The sequence below is a fragment of the Branchiostoma floridae genome, chromosome 18, assembly GCF_000003815.2.
Source record: "Branchiostoma floridae strain S238N-H82 chromosome 18, Bfl_VNyyK, whole genome shotgun sequence".
Classification (NCBI taxonomy): Eukaryota; Metazoa; Chordata; class Leptocardii; order Amphioxiformes; family Branchiostomatidae; genus Branchiostoma; species Branchiostoma floridae.
Window position 1 is genome coordinate 13,710,520 of NC_049996.1, and position 26,023 is coordinate 13,736,542.

A 26,023-nucleotide genomic window follows, 5' to 3' on the forward strand; every position below is an offset into this window, starting at 1 on the left:
AATAGCCAGCAAAAGTGTATTACGACCCAAACAGGCCCTAGAGAGCCTGATATTGAGGCTAGGTTGCAGCAGGGATGCCCAGGAAGTTATGTTCAAACAAAATGTAGCTGTTTACAATATATGTTATCCACCAATACTCGTACAAACTTTTATCTACTGCCCAACAGTGGAGCTGCTACCAGTTGAACCAAATGGACACTTACCTGTACAGTTACTGATATCAGCATTGCCTCCAAATGCCTGACAGGCTGCTGTAACGTTAGTAAGGGTTGTTGAGCTGCACTGCGAAGTTCCAGCGCAGCCTCGGCCGTACAGCATGGCGCCCGATGAGTTAAACTGTAGCTTCATAGACTGCGAGAAAGAGAAGACAAAGCATGTAATGCTACAGTCACATGTCTAAACGGATACCCCTCCGGGCAGTTTCCTTAAAATCATCCCGGGGCCCGGCGGGAAAAATACGCCGTTTCCAGGCCGTACCGTTATTGTGAATAAAGTATTATTGGTAGGGCTCCGCCGGACCCTCTGATTTTTAGTGCGAATTAAGATAAACCGGTCCCCAAATGGGTCCTCAAAATAGGCATACTAGCATTTGAAAGCCCCACAGAAATTACCCGAAAGTGAAAAGAAATTCCATCAAACTATACATCAGAGCATCGGTCTTTAAATATTACTGCGATGGTTGGTATAGCCGGGTCCTTCAGAATAAGCATAAGTACAGCATTATACAGCAATCAAATGATTGTCAAGATGCCTGGTGAAGATATCAAACTTATTATAAACAAATTTTGGAACAACAAAAACAATAGAAAGTCTCACAAAGCAGTTTGTGGTGCCATTAGCACAGGTGGTCAGGTTGGAGTTCTTGTTGTTGCTGCAGTCGTCATAGGCCGATCCCGTCATGCCACTGCACGTGTAGCACTGCAGGGACGTCACCTGGCCGACTGGATTCAACGAAATCAAACAAAAGAAAATAGATATTGGGATTCAAAAATTTGCAAGCAAAAACATAGTGTTAACCTTTACATGATCTAGCCTTAGAAACTTCTGTGATTACTAAAGATTCATAGAAATATTCATATAAATGGTGACCATCACATCTGTCCTGCCGCTTGCTACATAATGTAATCGAACACCACTGGGTATCTACCACATTACCAGTTACCATGGTGACAGCAGTCTAGTCTAGGTAACTGACCTTATTTGTTTGGAGAAGAAGAAGTAACAGACCAAAAGCATTTATGTTTCCTTTCCGTGAGGATAGGGCGTAAATTTTGACATATATCCCGTTGGTATGATGCCAATAGAAATTATTGGTCCCCGAACTGTTATGGGTTAGGGAACCCATGTTTCAAATAAAAGTTTCATGGAACATGCCAGTATTTTATCGTTTTCACATGTATAAGTTGTCACAAAGTCAGCCTAATAACAGACCTTTGTGTGATGTACTGTGAGGATACAAGTTTGACATGACCATGTAACATACAATATTCATAACCTTCCTTACCGCAGTAGATGAACGTCACCAGTAGAGCACACGCAATAATCTTCATCTTGTTCGAAAGGGTCAGAGGTCACTTGAAATGAGCTGTGAAACACGGGAAGTGACGAAGTGCAACATTAATCCATTGTTATATACATTTTTTTTTGCTAAAATTGAAGGATTTTGTGTCTAAAATCAGTGTGTTGCGAATTCCGAAGAATTGTACCCATGGGATGACACAATGAAGAACAGATAAATTGAAATACATAATTGATTATCTTATGCCTAAAGTGACAATCTATATCAATTTAGCATTGTTAACGTCGACTATTGTACTGCATAGAAACAGTTTGAACAAAGGGAACAGCTGAATGTTCCAGAAGTTTCTATTTCGTGACTGACAATAAAATAATTTCGTCATAAAAAGGTCGGTGTAGCTTTAATCTGAACTTACAATCTTTTTGTAGGTCCAAGAGAACAAAATTTAGCTGCACGTTTTACACTTGATTCATTCAACAGAAATATTTTTCAAAATCTCTATAGATATTCAAGCGTAGTCATGCATTCAATGTACATATTTAGCATATGCTGAAGTGTAAAGATTTCATAACATTTAAGGCATACTCTGTAAATGTCTGAAAATGTTATAGTGTAGTATCGAGTTGTAAGATATTATTCAGCAAAAAAAATTATACATCTTTTGGGACATAAGCAACTGGTAAACATTTCTTCGAAATATCCCCTTTGACTTTGTATTTCTCCGTTTTACATAAGGTTCTTGATAAAGCATATACCAGTAAACTCTCCTCATTGTTTCCAATTTGTTACTTAAAGTAATGTATAAAGACAAACCAAAATATGATTCAAAATCTTCTGTTCTTTCAAATCTTTCTGTGAAGGCCTGCCCATGGATGAGTGGCAAATATTGTTCATCACTCTAGGTTAGGGCGTGGTTGGCGTATCATTCCAGAATTTAGATATTTTCATTTAGATTTTATTTTTTTGAATGCAGGTTATTGTATAGACTACAAACAAAAGAATGTGGTTAACGAGAAACATACCAGATTACAAGCTTCATCTTTTATATCCTACACTTAAGTAATCTTCTGGTCATATAAAGAGTAACACACAAATCGGCTGAATCAACTTAACACCTCAGCACTTGATTTGTACTTTTACGAACTACAATATAACTAAATTGCTTAATTAATACGGGTTTTAAGAATATAAAACTGTTTACCTGTGTATGAAGCGTCCGCTTGAGCTGGGGAATGTACAAGTGTTGTCAGATGAGCACAACTCGCGGGTATGTCTTTACAAAACACAAGAGCCTGTCTCCCCGCAACCAATGTCATTAGCATAGCTGCGCCTGTCAACAACAATTGTGACAGACGACGTTTTAAAGGCCACTGGTCACGTGGTAGGGGTGTTGTCACGCGACCGCTTCGTTAAAGTACACAATAACTGACATTTCAGATGGGCACACGAAAATTGCTATCAAAATAAAAATCTTTTGTCGACGACAACAGAACTAAAAATCAAAGTACATCAATATGAGTACTGGTTTATCGTTTGTGTTGCTATAGCAAGAAACAACATGTGTAATAATGCTGTCTAAATGGTTGGGTGTTTATTTCATTTTGATTGGACAAACAGTTAACTGTCATAACAAATTATCCTGAGTCACGAAGTATCAATGCAAACAAATCCTATCACCTGTTACAACTTTTCACCAAAGTCTCGCCAAATCAAAAGTTACGGCTTTGCAGTTGGATTCTTGTAAAGCCGTCGTTATAGATTATAGAAACAAGTTTATCTGTAAGGTCAAATCTTTGCAAGGGATCTCCAGGGACGTATCAAGGCTCTTAGATTAATATGATTTATCAATTATTTATGGCACGATTCATTTGATGATGTCAATCATCCCACATAAGTGTATAGCCAGTGATAGCTGGGCACTAAAACACGCAAAATAATCAGCATCGCTTTCGTAAATTTGAAGCAAATAAAAAAAAAACCTGAAATGTTGTGAACACGCGTCTATAAAATATTAAATAACTACAGTTGAATCATATATTCACAGCTTGCACGTTCTTTATAAAGTGACAGTTGGGGCATTTTATCTGTACATCATTTCTCACGTCTGAATGCTTCTTCAATGACATATTGTCATGTTTTTCCTATTTCATCAGGTCTTTATGATTTATTGATATTGGTTGCCAGGATAGATACTTGTTTGTTGTTAACAAGCGGCGCTAACAGAGAAAGACTCCACAACATGGACACCACAAAAACGAGGTGCATTAAAATGGACATTAAATATGCACCTTTGGGGAGCACATGTGCCATTTATGGTATTATAAAAAAGAGTGAACATGAAGTAACAACGTCGGTGGTTAAAACAACCCGAAAATCACATATATTATATTCATACAGTTATGCATATAATAGTAACGTATTGGTGTCAAAAGAGCTGTGTAGTATATCATGTATGTAAAAGTCATCACTTAATGTTCCATCCGAAAGGACTGATGCAACCCCATTCACACCATGCCCGGGCGGGGTTTGAACCTGCCCAGCCCTCTGGATCCACTTAATGCCCCTTACAAGATAGCCTCACTGGAACACCTAGCCTCACCTACTAAAGGCATATCCATCCATTCACTGTGCTTCGCTCACTCGGTGGTTTATTCAACGGTTGTATGTCACATTAATCGTCGAATAAAACTCCAAGTGTATTGTGGTTAGAAAGAAAACTACGGGCGCTAGGAAACCTGGCGACGAACAGGACAAAGTGAAGGGAGTTGAAGAAAGACTGACTGCAGCTGCAGGTTGTCCAGACCACTGCAGCAGCAGGACACAGTGGACTACTACTAAAATATGTAACGTTATACATGTAATCGTTAAAACCAGTTTTGGTGGTTGGGCTACAAATCAACAGTAAATTTAAACACCGAGTGAAAAACGACCGGGTCATTAATTTGTATCACAATTAAAAGGCCTTACGTAAACCTTTTGAATCAGGATCGTAGGGCCTGATGTTACCATCATGAAGATGAAGAGCGGCCCATAGTAGCAGCATTTCTTCTCCCTAAGTCAGAAACATCAAGCTTACTAATAGGCAAGCTTGACTTCACTGACTCAATACCTAATCTACACAAAGAATATCTGTATATGCTTCCTTGATCTTGTTGGGATTGATATGCAATAGTTCTATGTCATCCGGGTTCACGGTGTTGCAGTTCTCATTGATGTAACAGGCGGCGCCCTCACCAATGGTGACGTCACGATTTGGGTTCTCTGATGACGTCTCGATAACAAAGACTGTCGGATGCGCGTGGTTGTCCGGTTTCGGGGTTGTGTGCGATTCTTCACTTCTAGTTGCCATTCTTCTGTCGGATGAAACAAAAAAACAAAAAAAAACAAGAATGTACATTGAACTTCCATGTTTCCCAAACACAAACAAACAATACCTATATAGCGTTACGTTATACTAATTGTGCCCAATGGCAAGGGTAAGAGGAGGGTTAACGTTTTTACTAAATAAGTGTTTCTTCAAGTAGACATTCGTAATGCAATGTATATGACATAAAATCTGCCCAGCTTTATTTCTGTGACCCCTCACTTAAGCAGGTATAGATCTCATTCCATGAACAAGAGTTCGGAGACCTCATACCTCCATGAAATATTCTGATTATGCAAATGACTTTCACATCTGCATAATTTATGATTGCTAATGTACACCTTTCACTAACTTACACAGGTCACAATGTTGACAGCCCAATCATTTACTATATGTATTAAGAATTAGGACACTTTCACATTTCTTATGCAAATTAGGGACTTATTTGCATAATTAGAATCTGCTTATCTTCCACCTACCACAAACTACATGATACATGTATCTGAGTCCTATATTGGAAGACACTGTAAATACAGATTTTCCTCATTAAGTATGCAAATTCAGTCCAATTTTGCATAATTTGCATTTCATTATATACATCTCTGCCACAGGTATCTGCATACCAAATATCATGGAAATCCATCATTCCTATCTTCCGTTATGCTCCTTGTATTGGAAGATTTTGACAAAAACACTCCTACAGTTCTAGAGCTGCTAGGAGGCCCAAACATACACCACTTATTCCTTACATCACAAGCTATCTGCCACCAAAAAAACTGGACTTTTATCTGGACCATAGCATGTCCAGGTAAAAAGATACAAAAAATTGAAGTTCTGCTGCAGTACCAAGGTCACATGCCAGGGTGCCCAAAATTGACCTTGACCTTCGTCTTCCCAACCACTACCCAAGTAACATTGTAGTCCATCTAGAGGATCTTAAGTTATGCTTACCACAAATATCCGGAAACACAAACACACACACAAACAGACAACCCCCCCCCCCACACACACACACAGACACACACACAGAAAAACTATACCTCCATTTTTCATTTAGGTAACAAGCTCGACTTGTTTTGTGTCCACAGCTTTAGCTTTTCTTCCATCCATATTCCCATGCTAATTACAAATGTGTAATTACGTTGGATTGGATGAATGAATAAATGAATCATACAGAAATAAAACACGTCTACCCTTTTCATTAAAATAAGTATGACACAGTGACATTGATATTTTCGTAAGCCTCCTTATGATACATTAAGTACATTTTGTAGGGAGGTTGGCCAGGCCAGTGCGACGAGGCGGCCTCCCATGCCATCCTGGATCGCTACGCGGAGCTGGGAGGAAACTTCCTTGACACAGCAGACATGTATGCAATGGGCAAGTCTGAAGAATACATTGGCAGCTGGTTGGAGAAGTGAGTATCTTGTTACACGTCGATCAAGGAAGGTTAGACACTCCAGTATTGAGAATATGTATATTATATGTCAACCATACCACAGTATGGGTTGAAATATATTGTTTTTCTGGTGTTCTCCTCCTCCGTCTTCTGTCAGATTCATCTCTGTAGCATTGTGAGCTTCTAGGGGTTGACATCGATGTCTCGTCTAGCTACGTTATGATGATTGATCCACATTATTCTGGGTAACAAAAACGTCTTCAACTGTAAAAGTGGGGGGGGGGGGGGCAGAACGTTCAACGTTTGGATGCCTGGCTCTATGCCTTATGATCCACGATAGACATCAAAATTAAGTCAAAGTGGAAGACGGCTAACATCTTATTTGCCGAGTTGACGTTTGGGGATGTGTTGCATTTTAGGCAGCAGCGAGAGAAGTTTATTGTTGCCTCCAAAGTCCGGTTCAACACCAGCCGCTGGACTCAGGACATCAACCGCTGGGGACTGAGCCGCCATCACATCATGCATTCCATAGACGACAGTCTGCGCAGGCTCCGTACGGATTATCTGGACCTGTACCAGGTGGGTAGATTGTCCGTTTGTTCATCTGTTGTGCGTTTTACTCTATGAATATTCGCAGGGTGTAATGTTTGTTTTATAACCATTTGGTCCAATGTCATTATCAGGGTAATAATTGCCATCAACATCAGTACAAATAGCAAAGCCATTTGCCACCAACAAACTGTTTCTTCTCACTTTGCCTCAACTTGTAACACCTTTTCTATTTTCATATCGTCCTTTGCACACAATGTTAACTCATAACGTAAGCAGATACATGCTTAATTTGCGCGTTATTTATGGCGTCTTCCTGGTGGTGCACGTGTCATTTGTAATCTCTCGTCATATATAACCAATCTGGTCCAAGGGGCCGGAAGAGAGCGCATCATATCGCAATGTGTAAAGCCCATCATGTTGTAGACACAATATTTTCAGACAATGATTTCAACAGGAGTCTATTTAAGACAGGTTAGCTATTGGGTATAGTTTCCTCCCTAACCGCACGTCACCATTTTAGATCCACCTCTGGGACGAGGCTGTCCCCATCGAAGAGACCCTGTCAGCTCTGAATGACCTGGTGCGCGCAGGGAAGGTGCGTTACCTGGGCGCCAGTAACGTCAAAGGCTGGCAGTTGCAGAAGATTGTTGATCTTAGCAAGTACATGGGACTCAACAAGTGGATATCTTTTCAGGTGCGAAGTGTTTAGTTTCAAAACGTGCAATCTTTGAAAGATTAACAATAGGGAAGATATTTGCCACTCATTGGAAATTGAAACTCACATTAACGATTTGTACCTGTCAGGTCCGTAGTTAAAAATAATAGTCCGCCGATAGTGCTACCGTGTGGATTTTGAAAAAAGAATCACATATAAAGAGTAGAGTGATGTTGATCTTGAATTCCAGGCGGAGTACAGCCTGGTGTGCCGTGGAATAGAGTGGGAGCTGACTGATGTCTGCAGGCGGGAGGGTATCGGGATCATCCCGTGGAGTCCACTCAAAGGGTGCGTTGAATAATCGTCATCCTTTAGTTCAATTTCTTTGAGCCATTTCCAAGTTGACGAGAGTCATATGAAACGTTCAGCAGGACATTCCACTCATCTTTTGGCGACAATGGCTGCTAATTTGGGGATGATGCCTGTTACTTTAGAGTTTTGTTTCATATTGCTTTATCCATGTAGCAAAAAGAAAGTATTGAATCATTCATCCGGATATCCTTTAAGTGACGTCACTGTTAACGTTTATCTATTGATCAGAGGTCTGCTGACTGGGAAGTTCAAACGAGAAGCCGCTGCGCCCGAGGGAAGCAGGATCGCACACTCCACAAAGACTGGCCATACCTTCGAGGCGGCTCCGGATTTCGAGAAGGCCAAGAAAGATGACAAGACCTGGAACGTACGTCCTTGATGTCATAAAGAAGGTTGCCGAAGCACACGGTAAGAGTAACATATTATATGTATCATCTTTCCATATTGTTATCCAACTCTATATGTATATCGGTACATCAGTTCCTACGGAAAGATACAATATTATCCTGTGTCAACATTGCCATGAGACTAGAACCATATCGACTTTTTTTCCCTTTCGAAGTCAATAAGCATAGCTCAACTTGCATGCCACCAATACCGGTTACCGCAAAATGACATAGATTTATATTAATCGCCAGCGCTAGAATGTACTTTACCCTTCTGAGCTACATTCTTGTATGGACTACCATCATCATCTTCTATGGAATACCCTATGGGAGGAGAATACCGCAGTATCTGATAAGTGTTGAACTGATTATGACCGTTACTTTCAGGCAAGACTGTGGCTCAGGTGGCAATCCGCTGGCTGCTACAGAAGGACGTGGTGTCGTCTGTCATCATTGGCGCGAAAACTCTTCAGCAGCTGTAGGACAACATGGGCGCCTCCACTGGCTGGGAGATCACAGATGAGCAGGTGAGGGAGCTAACAGGCATTTCATTAAGTTCAATATCCACATTGCATTTAGTCAGCGCAGGAAAGCTAGTGCCAGGCAAGACAGTTTGACAGAATACCGTAAACGTGAATATTGTCCATTGAAAGTCAATGCAAACACAACGTGATGGATATAACGTCAGAACTGCTAAGAAGAGTATTCCTCTCAACATTAACCTGTGACTTGAGATCTAAGATAATGTGCTCATGATCAACGAGTGAGGAATCTTGAACGCACACAGGCATCATGATGATGGTGGCAGACCAGAAAGGCACTGCACAAAATGACATTACAGATGCTTGGGAAGATTTGTGGTCGGGCTTTCCAAATCCAGATGAATGTGTTTGTATTACAAATAGATTACTTTAATGAAGAGAAGGTTATTACATTTACCACTAACGTTACCCTACGTTGACCATGTTCCAGATGGCAGAACTCGACACTGTCAGTCAGATGGATGCGTTCTACCCCTACAACATGATCAATTTTGCGAACAACGACAGGGTGAGGAAGAACATGTGTCAGTAAACACGTGACACAGGACATCACTCTGTAGAGTGTCTACCTGCTGTACAACCCAGCTTGGGTCGACAGCACGGTTCAGAAGCTTTTATGAACGTCAACAGTGGTTTATCATACATACTTGATTTTGGAATCCAGTTGCTTGTCAATGAGTAACTGCTATTTGGCATGCCTTCTTACCTGGATGTCTAACCTTAATCGACGCATTATACATTATTGTTTGGATGTAATTGTTTGAGTCACCATTCAGTCAACGATTATAGTGCATCTTGCAAACTTGAACACCATGTTTTAGTTCGTTCACGAGAGTTATTAATATGTTGATGTTCATACGTGTTTCTTTGCTTGACGGATGTAATGCTTTCTTTCCTCGTGTTTATACCGGGCAGCATTCATTAGTACGGATGGCCATTACTGAGGGGACTTGATATGCCTGCACTTGTCAAAATAAATAAAGAGAAATCTCTCCAAAAGCATTGCCATATCTCTTTAATCTCTTAATCAAGACCAGCGTGTCCAGGTAAAAAAATACAAAAAAATCGAAGTTCTGCTGCAGTACCAAGATCACATTCCAGGGTCCAAAAATCGACCTTGACCTTCGTATTATCAACACCTACCAACATGCCAAATATCATCGTAATACATCCAGAAGTTCTAGAGTTTTGGCTTTTGCTGACCACAAATATATGGAAACACAGACAGACAAACAAATAGACACAAAGACAGACGCATCAAAAACTATACCTGCATTTCTCATAGAGGTAACTATCTACAGTGGCATGCCATATGGAGTTGATTGCTACAAATACAATCTACATTACAATTCCACGTCTTGGTAATTCAGTCTTATGTTAGGATATGTTTGAAAACGGTGTGAAAATGCCTAAAATGCCTCGTGACAGCGAAGAGGTCCATGACCTTTCGGATTTTTACCACAATCTAAAATTTTAATTTTAATTTCTGTTTGGAGACAGTGCTCAGGGGTAGTACCAGTACAAAACCAGTTTTTCTTGTTGGACTCAGGTGAGCACGGGTGTGCCGTCGATACTCGCTCACCGGGTACAGGTGCAGGCAGAGGTCAAAGGTCGTATAAGCGCTATAAGGAAGTATAACCGCACTTACTAGTACTTAAGTCAACATGGCCGACAAGACTGAGTACCGATTCCTAGGCGGCAGCGGTTTGAAGGTGTCCAACATCTGCCTGGGCACCATGACGTTTGGAGACTGGGTGAGTGCGAAGACGTAGACCGTGCTCTGTGTGGGTGCGTGGGTGAGAGTTCCGAGGAGTTATGAGAGATTTCTTATTGGGAGGTTTGTGTGTGTGTGTGTGTGTGTCTTTTTTTTTTGGGGGGGGGGGGGTCATTCAACTTTTTGCCTAGTACGTCACGACAGTTCAAGGTTTTATACCCAAACGGAATAATTGTGGCAATAAAAACTAATGCCATGGCGACGGTTTTATTGTTTTCAAGTATTATTGATTGTTGTTGTAGGTGTGTTGTATTTACTGTAATTTTTGATTTTATGGCGGTAACTTAATTTTAGCGTTTTTAGCGCCCACTAGCCGAGCGCTAAATTTTCATTACGTGACTTTTTCATTACGCGAATACACCCCCCTCCCTCTAATGTCGCGGCACCGATTTCTGGTTTTGTTATATACGGTCACGATCTAACTCTTATCCTTTACAAAAACGTGCACACAGTACACTAGAAATTCACACAGGAACAAGAATTTCGTCAATCTTCAAGAAATAATTAATATAAAACATGTATTTAAATGGAAAGTTTGTCGTCATTTCTTTTACAAAATGCAGTGAATGCATGCTGACGTACACAACACAAATTCGTTACGAGCTGAGCTGCATATTTACACAACTTATTTTATCAATATTATTCTAACGTTACGCTACGATTTAGAAGTTTGTCCATAAAATATACAATACAGTTACGAAATTCACGTTGTGCTACGATGTTACACAAGACTTAGAAAATGTCGGCGTCATCTTAGCGTGCAGACAACAACAGCAAAAATGGACCGTGCTCTGTGTGGGTGCGTGGGTGAGAGTTCCGAGGAGTTATGAGAGATTTCTTATTGGGAGGTTTGTGTGTGTGTGTGTGTGTGTGTGTGTGTGTGTGTGTGTGTGTGTGTGTTTTTTGGGGGGGGGGGTCATTCAACTATTTGCCTAGTCACGACAGTTCAAGGTTTTATACCCAAACGGAATAATTGTGGCAATAAAAACTAATGCCATGGCGACGGTTTTATTGTTTTCAAGTATTATTGATTGTTGTTGTAGGTGTGTTGTATTTACTAGTATGTTAGATCCTTTCACCTGGCTGTGTGTATGAAGACTGTTTTACGACATTAATTTAGGACATTGCTGAAGAAAAGCGACCTCTTGTGACGAGTGGCCTATCACAAATGTTTGTGATTGATTATGCAAATGAGGTCCTCATTTGCATAAAAGATATCAGTTGATCATCTTCTTTACCTAAATAACAATGTGTTCAGAGTATGAAAGTCTTTGCAAAGAAAGCTATTGTCTCATAAATTATGTAAATGAGACCAAAATTTGCATGACTTACGTCCACATGTTCAACTTAACGTACATGTTGTTGCCAAATATCGCAAGAATGCAGTTTTCATCATTAAACACTATAATATCAATTTCTCAATTTCTTTATTATGTAAATTAGGCAACAATTTGCATAATTGATGTCTATCGATATTTCTCTCTTTTCTACGTATATACAACATGTATGACATGTGTCCTAGTAGTAATTAGATACTGTGCTTAGTAAACTATGCTCATTAATTGTGCAAATTAGCCCCTAGTTTGCATGAATAGCCCTTATTCGTGAAAGGCATCTCCCAAGTTATCTACATATGAAAAATTACGATGATCCGTCAACCCCTTCCCGAGTTATTCCCTTCCAAAAGGATGGTGCATTTGCGAACGCGCAGACGAATTGCAATAGAATTTTCAGAATTTTTACCACTTAATATATACTTAACAGCATGTCTGATATTTCTCTCTTTTTGAGTTACATATAGCATATTTTGAGCCTTCTAACACCAAATACAGCGTAGTTATAATTATGCAAATAAGCCCCTGATTTGCGTAATTAGCATTTCATTCCGTAAGTTATCTCTGAAGCTATCTATTCCAAATATAAAGAAGATCCGTCAATTCATTCCCGAGTTATTCCACTCTTAAAGGATGATGCAACTAAAGTTCCTGACATGCCTGTAGAAAAATTCCTGAAATTTTGGGAAGCCTTGTCAAACGGTCAAAAAGTATACATTTAGGCTTGCTTGCCCCTAAGGCGTCGCAAAAAGACTGCTTGTGAAGACGCGTGGGTACGTAAACCCAGTGTAAACATGTGTTTTGATGAAGACATTGACTGTGTTGGTCCTGTCAGCTTTTGCCCGGCCAGTGCGACGAAGCGGCCTCTCATGCCATCCTGGATCGCTACGTGGAGCTGGGAGGGAACTTCATCGATACTGCAGACGTGTATGGAGAAGGCAGGTCTGAACAAATCATAGGAAGCTGGTTGGAAAAGTAAGTGCAGTTAAAATTGTATTCAACAACCACACAAGGGACCTTGTGATGAGAAATATAATTCTTAATTTTGTACCATTTTCTGCTTGAAGACAGAACAAGAGGCTAAAAAAACGGATGAAGTTTTTATTTCATTTAGAAATCGGCATTCCTTGTCCAAGTGTAAGGAGATACGGCGGTCGTGGTCATGTTGTCCATGTTGGTCATGAGTCAGTCCAAACAGCAATCTTCCAGGTTTCACATAATGTCAAGACTAAGAAAGAGCGTTGTTTGATGTTGTCCGAAAGGTCAATTATCTGGAGACTATGCTACTCGTATATTCCAGGCAGCAGCGAGAGAAGTTTGTGGTGGCCACTAAAGTTCGCTTCGGCAAGGGCATTAACGGGGTAGGACTAAGCCGCCATCACATCATGCAGTCCATAGACGACAGTCTGCGCAGGCTCCGTACGGACTATGTGGACCTGTACCAGGTAAGTAGATTTGTTCTTCTTCATCTCATCAACATACTTAAGAACCTCACACAGCAGAGGCTTTATGTTCTATCAAATCAGCTTCGTCATCTACGTCGACCTCCTTATCAATGTCATGGAATTTCGACATGCCCATGCAATGTTTCAAGACACGTTTTTAACCGACGATATGCTTGAAAATCAGAAGCTGGGCGGCTGTATCCTCGTGCGCAGCCTTTCAAAGACATTTGAATTAAACAGATTCTTTCTCGACAAACACGTGTGCATAAAATCGCCATTTTGTTAGACTGTAACAACGTCTGCTTCACACTGACAATGATCTTTGCAGGTTGTTGAATCGACCATCCTATCGCAGCTTCGACCAGTTTGATATTATGATGATTACATCTGTCAGTGATGTTTACTAGTTTGTATTGTATTGTATATTCGGTAGGGTAAACCGCCTCGTGGCGTAACACCCTAGGTTTGTATGCATGAGACGCATAAGTACCAGTGTATCAAGACAGATTTGATTGATCTACTCACACCGTGAGGACATGTACACCCACTCTTTTTTTATTAGCGTGCTAGAGGTGTTGCTTTCCTCTACGCCCTTCTCTATAAACTACATGGTTTTGAATGGTAGAGCTGTTGGATATAACTCAGTTATTTACAAACCCATCATGTATGATCTCATTCTAGATCCATATGTGGGACGAGGCTGTCCCCATCGAAGAGACCCTGTCGGCTCTGAATGACCTGGTGCGCGCAGGGAAGGTGCGTTACCTGGGCGCCAGTAACGTCAAAGGCTGGCAGCTGCAGAAGATTGTTGAGCTGAGCAAATCCATGGGACTCAACAAGTGGATATCTCTTCAGGTGCGACATTTTTGGGGTTTAGAACAAGCTGTCTAAATAGGAGTTTGCATCGGTCATATTTGGCTCTTGGCTTTATCTATGCAAGTCCAACGTGAAATGAATAGCCCACCGTTTGTGTGACCTATGAATTTTGAAAAAGCATCACCTATATCATTAAAGATAATGAATCCTAATTCCAGGCGGAGTACAGCCTTTTGTGCCGTGGGATAGAGTGGGAGCTGACTGACGTCTGCAGGCGGGAGGGTATCGGGATCATCCCGTGGAGTCCGCTCAGAGGGTGCGCACGGTGCTTATAGTCCTTCAACATGAAATGATGAATCCATTTCATACATCCTTTTTCTTCGACATCGGTGGATAAGATAGGAAATGATGACTATTGATTTGATATTGTCTTGATAATGATCATTTCATCAGTAAAGAGAAAGCATTGCCGAATTTGCGCTGTACATTTTGACTTTTGAACAGAGGCCTGCTGACTGGGAAGTTCAAAAGAGAAGCCGATGCGCCAGAGGGAACCAGAATCGAGCACGTCACAAAGAAGGGAATGATTTTCGAGGGGGTCCCGGATTTCAAGAAGGTCAAGAAAGATGACAAGACATGGGACATCCTTGATGTCCTGAAGAAGGTTGCTGATGCACACGGTAAGAGTAAAATTTGTAGTACAGTACATGTATCAACATAGTACATAATGGTGCCAAATTGTAATTATAAGAGCATGTATATGGTCTCGTTGCCGACGAATCGGCTACCCAAGGTCGTAGAAAAATTAAAGGGGTACGGTATAATTACTAGTGGTACTAGTTAAGTCATTGTGTAACTTTAATTCCATCGGTTCCAATGGAATTCCTCATCGATCACTGGCACTAGAGTAGCGCATTGTCAGTAGAGCTGTCCATACAGACTTAATCAGCAGCTGGTTGCCCAAAAGGACATCTGTCATCGCATGTGCCAGAATTGGTTTTATGCCTGGTCGGAACTGCATCTTTGTGTTGACTACAACATGGGCCAGAAGGGAAAATCCTTGCTATAGATCTGATCATGTTTGAAAATTTCAGGTAAAACCCCGGCCCAGGTTGCAATCCGCTGGCTACTACAGAAGGACGTGGTGTCGTCTGTCATCATTGGCGCGAAAACTCTTCAGCAGCTGGAGGACAACATGGGCGCCGCCACTGGCTGGGAGATCACGGAGGAAACAGTGAGGAAGCTAACAGGCATTCATTAAGCTCAATATCCACATTGCATTTAGTCAGCCCAGGAAAGCTAGTGCCAGGCACGACAGTTTGACAGAATACCGTACACGTAAATATTGTCTATGCAAACAAAACGTGATGGATATAACGTCAGAACTGCTCAACATCAACCTTTGACTTGAGATGTAAGATGATGTGCTAAAGCACGCAAGAAATATTGAACTCACGCAGGCATCGTAATGATGGCGGACCGGAAAGACAATGCACAAATCCACATTGCAGATGCTTGGGAAAATTTGCGGTCAGGTCTTCAAGATTCAAACAAATGTGTTTTGTATTACAAGTGGATTAATGCCATTAGAAGAGAAAGTTATTACATTTATTACTAACGTTACTCTTCTTTGATCATGTTCCAGATGGCAGAGCTCGACACTGAGAGCCAGATGGACGCGTTCTACCCCTACAACATGATCAAAAGGCGGAACAAGGACAGGGTGAGGAAGAACATGTGTCAGTAAACACGTGTGGTACAGGACATCACTCTGTACAACTCAGCGCGATTCGGCAGCATGGTTCAGCATCTTGTATGAACGTCAGCAGTACATACACATAATTGTTAGGACATAATTGTTTGAGTCAAACTTCTATTTCTAGTTAACGTTACTGCATCTAATATGAGGGAACCTGTAGTCAGTTCGTACACAACGACCATCAAAATGTTGCTGCCCGTAACGTTACGTGTTTCCCTGCTGCATAGATGTAATACCTTAATCTTGTTGAAAGCAGACAGAAATCATTTACTGTGGATGGTAAGCACAGTAGTAAAACACTGTGCAATGAGTGTTTTACTACTGAGTATAAAACACTTGAAATACGTATACGTACTTGGAAAAATGTCAGTGGTGTCATTTTCATTAATTTACGAGAACCCAGGCCCAGTCCCCGGTCCTTGTCTGACCTCACACGTGGCCACCGCGTGTCCGTCCTTGCCTATTCACACTTCCGCCCACCGACACCGGGGCTCTCATTCTGTCTCGCGGGAAGCGAGGCGCACGAGACTCGCTCCCCGGCTTTCGACTCACCGCCAACCCCTTATCTCCTCCAATTTCCTTACCATAGATAAATTGTAGTATTTGCAGTTACGTAGAGTTGTCTTCATGATTAGTTTGTGTTCATATGTTATGATGTTGAAGGCTCGTTCTACTGACCTTTATCGATGTTATGGGCGTGTTTCTGTGGAAAAGTACGAGAATAAATCTTTTCACTTTTGTTTGCCAAACGCGTTTCGACTCCAGTTGCTTACAGTTAATTACTAAGATGATTAGACGTATCCGTTCTACTTACAGATGATCAAATAAAGAGACGACACTCCAACAGCTTTGTCATATCTCTGTATTGGCTCCGTTAGTAGTGCCTTATACGATTGTGATATTCAAGCGCCCTTTATGCCATGGCTAGTGCTGTTGGTCATCAACGCACAGACTAGCAAACCAAATGAGACCCTATTTTAAGACCCTGTAACGGGACACCATCTGGAGATTAACACTGCACGATCGAGGTAATTACGGTTTTGCAAGTGATACATGTTCTAAGACATTCCAAACAACGGTTGCGACATCGGTGGATAATTATGCTTATTGCATTAAAATCGTTTTGATATCATTCCACCAACTCATTAAAAAACAAAATATCACCGAATTCGCGCTGTACATTTCGTCTTTTGAACAGGGGTCTGCTGACTGGAAAGTTCAAAAGAGAAGCCGATGCGACCACCTGTACATAGAGACAGATTTCTGTTATCCCGGAGCCGCAGTAATGCCCTTTGTTTTGGGGCCCAGATAACCTTTCAGCTTTTGACAACAATACATGGTTGAAGACAATGCACAGGTGATTATGGATGTAGCGAGGTCGACGCAATGCCCGCCGGATACAAGTGCAGGCCGAAGGTCCAGCGCTGCAAAAGCTGGAGTGGACATGGCCGACAAGACTGAGTACCGATTCCTGGGCGGCAGTGGGCTGAAGGTGTCTAACATCTGCCTGGGCACCTTGACGTTTGGAAACTGGGTTAGTGCGAAGATGTGGACCGTGCTTTGTGTGTGGGGGTGAATGTTATGTGGGTTCTGAATGGTGATCATCAAGTTTTTGCATAGTCACGCCAGACCAGGGGTTTATGCCCAAAGGGCAAAGCCAGCTTGTGAAGACGCGATTGTAGTCAATTTTCCTCCTTACATAAAGAGGCGTTTATACAGAGACATGGACTATGTTGGTCCCGTTAGGCACTTTTTCCCGGCCAGTGCGACGAGGCGGCCTCCCATGCCATCCAGCTGGATCGCTACGTAGAGCTGGGAGGAAACTTCATCGATACAGCAGACATATATGCAGAGGGCAGGTCTGAGGAAACCATAGGAAGCTGGTTGGAAAAGTAAGTATCTTGTGATGACAAATCTAATGCTGAACCATAAGAAGAAAGTTAAGTTTAAAAAAAAACAGATGAAGGCCATTACATTAAAATTGCCCCTATCTCAATCATGTAGTCCTCCCCTATAGTGCAGAAGGCGTCTTTTATGTTAGGTGCTAGTATGGGGAATGAGATTAGGGACAAGTGGGACATTTCTGCACCTCCTCATAGGTACTCGTTTTACACCTGAGTAAATTGAGGAAATTGTGTGGGGTGCCTTTCACAAGATCGGTGACACGGCAGGATTCGAACTTGAGACCTCTCGGTCCTGAGCCAAACACGCTTCGCTTCGCTACGCGATCTCACTAAATTTTAATGTATTATATATCAATTGAAAGCTTGTGTGATTCCCTTTCCTATATGTTACCAACCTTATCATGATTGTAAAGTCATGAAACGAGCACCAGACCTGCTTAGGCCTGAGTCACAATTCCCAACCCGGGGCCCGGCCGGGTAGCTTTTGGGAACGAAAATATGATATGAAAGGCAACAAAACACACAAAACATAGAAAAAAAAAGAGATAGATAGTAGATACTTTTATTTTTCGTTTTTCATAAACAGCCCGACCGGGCCCCGGTTTGGAAATGTGACCCAAGCCTTACAGTGCCCAAATTTCCCTGATTTTGTTTAACACTGTCTCGTCCTGTTAGCCGGTGCAATGGCCTAGTGGGTAGAGTTTATTGTTTATTGTTTATTCAACGGATCTCCATTAGTGATTACAATTGAAATTGCATCTCTAATCTTCCTGGAGTCGTTACAAAAACACATTACATGATACAACATTAACACATTACTTATTTACACCTAACAACGCTTAAATCTAATCTAAATAAGTCTCAAGTAGCTGAGAGGTCAGAGGTCAGTGTCAAAATTCTATACATAATTTTATATACATAGATGTCAATGAATGTCTTTACCACCATTTCTGTAGAGGTTTGTGTTGTGTCTGTGTTTTTAGTCTGTCTTTGATGTGTTGCTTGAACATGGATGGTGTAGATGCTTTAATGTATTGTGGGAATGAGTTGTAGGATTTAATACATCTATACAGGAAAGTTCTGGTTGCTGCGCAAGTTTTAGGTTTGGACAGTCTGAATCCCCCCCCTTGTGCTAGGCGTGTGTTGTGTCGGTGGGTGTTTTTGATTGTGTGTAGTCTCTTGTAGGTAGCTTCTGGTTTCTTAGCTGTAAGGAGTTTGTGGAACATAGTGAGGGTTCTGGTGTAGAGTCGTTCGTTTACCTTTGGCCAGTTCAGCTTTCTGTGTAGGTCATCAGTGTTGGAAGTGTACTTTGCATTAAGTACTAGCCTGGCAGCCTTATTTTGCAGGGTCTGTAGTTTATTTAAATTAGGTTGAGAACCTGCAGACAGAAGACATGCACAATAATCCATGTGACTCAGAACAAGTGTTTGAGCAACAGTTTTTAACGTGTCTCTAGTGAAAAAGTCCTGAGATTTAGCCAGTGCTGCTAGTGCGCGTGCCATTTTAGATGTTACTTTGTCCAGATGTTGTGCCCAGGTTAACTGCTGGTCCATCAACATTCCTAGAAGCTTAGCCTGCTCAACCTGTTCTATCATTTTGTTGCGCATCGAAAGCTGTAAGGCTGGCTTATTTTTTAGTTTGTGCCGGCTTCCAATAACTATAGATTTGGTCTTGTCAACGTTGAGCACCAGTCTGTTAGCTTGAACCCAGTCATTAATATGAGTGAGTTCAGCTTGAAGAGTGGCTTGTACCTCCGCTATGCTGGGGCCTGCTGCAGATGGGGTTGTGTCGTCTGCGTACAGTACTACGTCGCAGTGTTTTACCACTGTAGGTAAGTCGTTAGTATATACGCAGAACAGCAGTGGGCCTAAACAGCTACCCTGTGGTACTCCACTATTAATCTCTCTGTAAGTCGAGATACCACCATTTACAAAAACGGCCTGCATCCTGTTTGTCAAATAACTTCGCATCCAGTGTAGGGCAGAATCCACGAAGCCATAACTTTTCAGTTTGGCTAGCAATATGTCATGATTTACAACATCAAACGCGGCGCTAAAGTCCAAAAGGACAGCGCCTACCAGGTTTCCCTTGTCAATTTCCTCAAGCCATTTGTCCGTCATTTCTACCAATGCACTCGCGGTGGAGTGTTGTCGCTTATAGGCATGCTGGTAGTCGGACATGATGGCGTTAGAGACAAGGTAGGTTTGTATCTGATTGTTGCATATCTTTTCCAGTAATTTGCTTAGAGCCGGAAGCAAGCTGATTGGACGACTGTTGGGTCCATTTAATGGAAGTGCCTTGTTTTTTACAAGAGGTAGTATTTTGGCTCTTTTCCACTCAGTGGGGAATGTGTGTTGTTTGATAGAGCAGTTGAAAATGTGACACACTGGATTTGCTATATGATCGGCCGCTATTCGCAATAGCGTGTTATCAATGTTGTCAAACCCCGTCGATTTACAAGGCGGAAGTGAAGTAAGTAATTCATGTACGTAGTTCTCTGTTAGTTCTTGAAAGGAAAAAGAACAGCTTTTTGATGTCATGATGTTTTCGTTGATCGGTGCAGTGACACTGGCTATATCTACAGGACTTCGCGGTGTCAGGTCTTCAACTTTTTTTACGAAGTAATCATTGAAATATTCAGCAATGTCCCTAGGTTTTGTCAATGTCTTACCGTTTGTCTCGATGAACGTTGCAGTTCGACGTGAGTTTCTACCTAGAATCCCATTCAGTACTTGCCAGAGCTGTTTGCTGTTTCTGTCTCTACAATGTTCTTCAATCAATTCCCTGTAGTGTGTTTTCTTCTTCCTTCTATTTTCTTTGACAACTACGTTTCTCAATCGTTTATAAATATCGTAGTCAGATGCTAGACCTGAAGCTTGCGCTGCCTTTTTAGCGTCGTCCCTCATGTTCATAAGGTCTCTAAGGCCTTCATCGATCCAATGAGCCGGGGATGACCTTACAGATCTCTTACGGATGGGAGCGTGCTTGTCGGCTATTTGTGAGAACAGGGACATGAAACAGCTCAAGGCATCATTAACATCTTCTTCATTATTCACAAGGTGCCAAGGAACTAGAGAGACGTCATGTAGGAAATTTTCTTGATTAAACTTACTGTAAGAGCGTTTGAGTGTGATGATTGGATGTCCCTTTGGTACCTTAGTCTTCCTTGTGGTGTGTATCAAGTTATGGTCTGTATATCCTAACGGGATTGATCTCGTGTCGGTGAATATGTCAGATCTGTTTGTGAAGATGAGATCTATACAGGTGCTGGTCACATGATCACCATTTGAGTGTGCTACCCTTGTCGGCTGCTTTACTAGTTGGTGCATGTTGAGTGTAGAGGTTTCCAACTGAAGTCTGCCGCGCAGGGGACAGCTGGTGTCCGACCAGTTAATGTTGTAATCCCCTAATACCAACACCTCTTGATTACCGTGTGTGACTGTGTCGAACATATGTGTGATTCTATGTAGGTAGTCTATCGTGGCATTTGGTGGTCTGTACATGCATCCTACCGAGATCGGCTTGACATAGGGAAGATGTATCTCAACCCAAATAGCTTCAATTTCCGGCATCTGTAAATCTAATTTACATTTGTATGGAATGTTGTCTTTGATATACAGAGCAACGCCTCCACCCTTGTTATTACGGTCCCTTCTCACCAGGGTATAATCTGCTACACTCAACACTCCGTCATCTATTCCATTATCGAGGTGTGTTTCAGAAATAGCTAAAATATGCAAATTGTTAGAGCACAATAAGTCTGATATTTCGTGCACTTTATTCCGCAGGCTATTTATGTTGATATGACCGACGTGGAGTCCTTTACTTGCCAGACCAAGGTCTTCAGGGCCGGGGTTGGTGTGGATATCTCCGGACAGTAACAGCACGAACATGGCTAGTAGTGTAGACACATCAGTTGAGGCTCTATTCTGTGTTCTGTGTGTCGATTGTCCTCCACTCAGTGGGTAGAGTGTTCGCCTTGCATTCGGAAGGGCGTGAGTTCGATCCCCGGCCGATCCCCGGCCGAGTCATACCAAAGACAAAAAATGGTACATGCTGCTTTCTCTGCTTAGCACTCAGCATTCGGGAAAGAGTATGGAAGTGGAACACACACCACACACACACAGTGATTGCGTTGTGTGGCCCAGGGCTAAGGAAACAGAGATGGGCACCGCCCTATGCGCCACCAGGCGCGGGAAGGGTTTAACTTTAACTGTCTCATCCTGTTGGCATTGGCACTTTTGTCAGTGACCCAATCAATCCTTTTTTCACGTCACGTTTGGTATACAGAACATGAAGTTTGTTTTAGCACATCAGCATATCTGCCCTTCCGGCAGTTGGATGACCAAATCAAAGCGTGGAAGCGGCAAGGAGAACCGCACGCTGAGACGGCAAGGGTATTAGTTCTTTCAGCGTTTGGTGGTGGAGGCAGCGTCATGGTGTGGGGCGGCATAACTGCCATAGGAAAAACAAGACTCGTCATCATTTCACCGGCAACTTCAATGTTTTGAGATATAGGGACACCACCGTCGCAATATCCTACCTCTTCAATATTGGACCAAATGCCATTCTGCAACATTACAACACCCATCCATACATGGCAAGCTCCATGATGCCGGAGTACAATAATGGAATAGCGGCTTATGGCTAGCACCTCTTGGTTCAAATTGTTTTCTTGAATAAAGAGCTTTGATTGACATGTCCTGTTTATCCAACTTGCCTTCATTCACAAGTCAATACCGACGGCACAAAATGAGCTGAATGGAGTGTTTAACTTTAGTAGGGTAATTTCAGTAATTTATTTTTGTGACCTCCCTGTATGTAAACAGGCCTGGTGCTCGTTACATAAATTTACAATCATAGAGTACTAGTACTCATTATGCTAAAAGGAAATGTTCTGTATACCAAAAGTTACATGAAAAAATGATTGACTGAATCATTGTCACCCGCGACCATAACAACCGGGCGATACAATGCTGAACAGAAGCGGGGAAATTAGGGCACTTTTTTGGTCACCGGGCAATTACTTCCGCCTATATCCCGCTTCTCAAAATGGGAAAGCGCACTAAACTTAAACTTAAAATATAATATAAATGTTATGGGAAAGTAGTGGTGTATTTATTTAATGACACAGAGGATGTCCATCTGATTAGTAATTATCAAAATGTGACACTTAATTGTGTAATGTGCGTTTAGAGGTCGACGGCATATGGTAGCGTGGTGTTCCTTGAGCTTGATGTTTGGCAGACTAAGGTTGTCAGCATTATTGAGGTTCGACTTTGTGCCTCAGAGCTGTGTGGTGGGAGGAAGTTGGGAAACTCAGAAAGAAGAAGGGATGTGGCCAACTTTAGTCAGATGGTGATTTGATTTTCCACCAATATGTCATAACATCAGCTGTTCACACGGTACAAAACGAGATGCACACTTTCCTCTGACAGCCCTACACCAACTGTAAGATGAATACTTGGCGCCAACACCGTCTGCTAAAAACAAGTACCATTGGCTACGAAAGAGACAACTAACAACTGTCCCTTATCGTAACAAAATCAGAAGATCTTTTTCGCCCATAAAACTTCTGACACCCAACCCAGATGAGAGGACCTAATGGCATTTTAATCACCATGTCACTCAAATCAGCAGTACAGTATGTGAGACATCCATACCTGTTAAGCATTATCGTTAAATGTACCTCAACTTCTTAAAATTATACTTACGCTTCACATCTCCATGATATCCTAAGCAGACATAACTAAAACTAATTATCATATTAAAAAAACTCGGGGTTCCCCAAACAGCTGTCACTTCATCTGCTTGGAGCTAAGCCCATTAACAAACACATAAAGCACGATGCCTGTACCAATATACCTCAAATATAGGGGTGATTTCTGATATTATTACATCGATTATAACGACAGATACGGCTCCCAAAATCTCATCAATTCGAGCTTTCATCACACCCCACCAACACAACAAGTATGAAACCAATCCATCCAGCCATTCTTGAGTAATCATCTACACAGACAGAGACACATAACAGAAAATATAACCTCCATTCCATGACATTTCATGGAGGTAATTAACAATCATATTAAGTTGGATATCATAGAAAAAGAAATTGCACAAACTTTCTTATGGTGCATAGTGCATTGAAATTGATGCAGAAGCAAGGGAATTATGATCAGCCAAAGTTAATGTTACAGCCTTTTTTTGCTGAGTGTAGATAGCCCACAGACAGTGCTATGGCTGCAAAGTAATATTTTCCAACCTTTTCATCCAGTACACACAGCACATGGCCACGATCATCAGAAGAATGGCCACGCCTCCCACCGTCACTGGGATGATGATTTCCAAATGATCAAATTGTGACGATGATTCTGCAACAAAATTGGGAACCAATCACCAAGGATGGTGTGTTACGTCGAAGGGCAGTTATTATGGTGACCGGCTATGTTGACACAGATACAATCGCTCAACGCTTGTAGTAATGACCGAGGAAAATATCAGATTATAATACTAGAATCTCAATGGATAGTTTAGTTAAGACTGTGACCAATCATTAAACGCTTTGTAGTTTTATCCTGCACTAGCACATTAATCCGCTAGAGGCTCTCGTACACCGGGAAATAGATAGGCTCAAGTATTCTCCACGTAGCCAGGCAAATGTGATAAGCAGGGCCATAAAGAACATTGGTAACAACAGTAACAAGACAAAGTACTTCAGACACCAACAACGGTGGGACAAAAACAAGGATTTAACTAGGCGGCCCAAACATACACCACTTCGTCCTTACATCACAAGCTACCTGCTGACAAAAAATCGAGACCATAGCACGCCATCAAAAGCTACAAAAAAAAAACACGAAAATTCTGATGCAGTACCTAGGTCATATACCAGGAGGCCCAAAATTGACCTTGACCTTTTACATACTTAGTTTCCTGGTTAAGCTGAGCTGAACCTCTCGTCTGGTGACAAAACTGTCTCTTGGGTTCACCACTGTCATGCTGATACAAATGGAGTTGTAACGTCAGAATCTAATGAAAAGATGAGAATAAAGGTACATAAAAACACTATGTACACGGGCAGGCGTATAATGTAACCTGGAGTAATGTCACCCAGAAAAAGTTACAAGAGTAATGTGGCAGAGAATGTCTGTAAACCACATTATTTACATTTAAGTTTACAAGTACAGTTACCTTCCCACGTGTGTTGTTCGGCCGAAGACACACCGACGACAGTAGAAGAATGGCAAGTGTCATGTAGCAGTCTCGGTGTAACCCATCCGCACACTCCAGTAAAACATGCAAGCGCCTCCAGAAAACAATGGTCGACGAACTAGTCCAAAGTAAATACATGCGCTACATGTACTTGGACCCGTATGGAACCACTTTTAATTTACAGCCGCAAACGCTCTGTTTGTACTTGGTGACGACACTATAGCTAGTAACGGTCGCCGTATATTTGCCATAGCAACTTCCGTACATTAGCAAAGACGGCAACTTGTTATACAATCAAGGTCCATAGTGCATTGGGTCTTTGCAACAGATGTTTACATTGGCACTGGAAACAATGGCAATAAATAGTTCTTGTAGCCACAGTAGTGTTGGATTTATTGATGACAGATTTTTAGATATATTGTTGTACTGGTTTACAAAAGGTGCACGCCTATAAAATGCCTGGACGGCAATAACGGATAAACACACTACGTGACTAAGAGCATTTCTATGTACATAAATGTGGTGTGAGGTACGTCGAGATACGCATGTGTGACTGTGTGTGAATGTTGGCGTATGTGTGAATGTATATTCATGCAGGTGTATGTGTATCGGTGTGCACGTGTACATGTTTGTATGTTTGTGTTTCTTTTTCATGTGTCTGAAATGTTGAACAACGAGAAAACGTTTAGATTTATAATCTTAACAGATCTAAGTAAGATAAAGCAGTTAAAGAAGTTGAAAAATCATTGCTATCTAAGACGAAAAAGACAAATTTTGAAGAGGGAAAAGCTTGAAGATTTGGTCTGATTTGAAATATACCTATAAACATGAACTGTCTGCTTTCATGCAGTACTTCCATACAACTCATTGTCAACGTACCCTTCCTCGTTACCTGCTGTAGTAAACGTGATATTACCTGTAGTCTCATACAACATGTTATCAACAGAACCATCTTCCTCATTGTCTAGTTCATTGTCATATTGGCTA

At 41.6% G+C, this 26,023-nt stretch overlaps 2 protein-coding genes and 1 pseudogene across 4 annotated transcripts in view; 2 read left to right on the forward strand and 1 right to left on the reverse strand.

Annotated features, from left to right (window-relative positions):
- LOC118405429 overlaps nucleotides 1–3,031 on the reverse strand; it is a 3,493-nt gene extending 462 nt beyond the window's left edge. The window contains exons 1-4 of the mRNA XM_035804928.1: nucleotides 2,721–3,031; nucleotides 1,505–1,585; nucleotides 817–941; nucleotides 204–351 (exon numbers count right to left, since the gene is read on the reverse strand). Of these exons, the coding sequence (XP_035660821.1) occupies nucleotides 204–351; nucleotides 817–941; nucleotides 1,505–1,550 (319 nt within the window). The 5' untranslated portion in view covers nucleotides 1,551–1,585; nucleotides 2,721–3,031. The remainder of the gene's footprint in view (nucleotides 1–203; nucleotides 352–816; nucleotides 942–1,504; nucleotides 1,586–2,720) is intronic.
- A 1,955-nt stretch (nucleotides 3,032–4,986) lies between these two features.
- Nucleotides 4,987–9,791, forward strand: LOC118405430 (annotated as a pseudogene).
- A 569-nt stretch (nucleotides 9,792–10,360) lies between these two features.
- LOC118405737 (1-deoxyxylulose-5-phosphate synthase YajO-like) lies at nucleotides 10,361–16,666 on the forward strand. 3 transcript variants are annotated; one of them, XM_035805435.1, is made up of 8 exons: nucleotides 10,361–10,543; nucleotides 12,733–12,872; nucleotides 13,198–13,342; nucleotides 14,024–14,197; nucleotides 14,377–14,483; nucleotides 14,663–14,838; nucleotides 15,253–15,392; nucleotides 15,804–16,666. In XM_035805435.1, exons 1-8 carry the CDS (start codon nucleotides 10,454–10,456, stop codon nucleotides 15,903–15,905), a joined length of 1,074 nt encoding a protein of 357 aa, XP_035661328.1. In that variant the 5' UTR covers nucleotides 10,361–10,453; the 3' UTR covers nucleotides 15,906–16,666. The 3 variants fall into 3 exon arrangements, with proteins under 3 accessions (XP_035661328.1, XP_035661329.1, XP_035661330.1); XM_035805436.1 differs by having other exon boundaries at nucleotides 15,253–15,389; nucleotides 15,801–16,666; XM_035805437.1 differs by having other exon boundaries at nucleotides 14,377–14,474.
- The last annotated feature ends 9,357 nt before the right edge of the window (nucleotides 16,667–26,023 follow it).

Bases quoted from the DNA above. Each gene is read 5' to 3' on its own strand.
- LOC118405737 (XM_035805435.1), top strand. From the start codon at position 10,454: ATGGCCGACAAGACTGAGTACCGATTCCTAGGCGGCAGCGGTTTGAAG. The intron at 12,873-13,197 runs GTAAGTGCAGTT...CGTATATTCCAG, and splicing joins ATAGGAAGCTGGTTGGAAAA to GCAGCAGCGAGAGAAGTTTG. The intron at 14,484-14,662 runs GTGCTTATAGTC...ACTTTTGAACAG, and splicing joins CCGCTCAGAGGGTGCGCACG to AGGCCTGCTGACTGGGAAGT.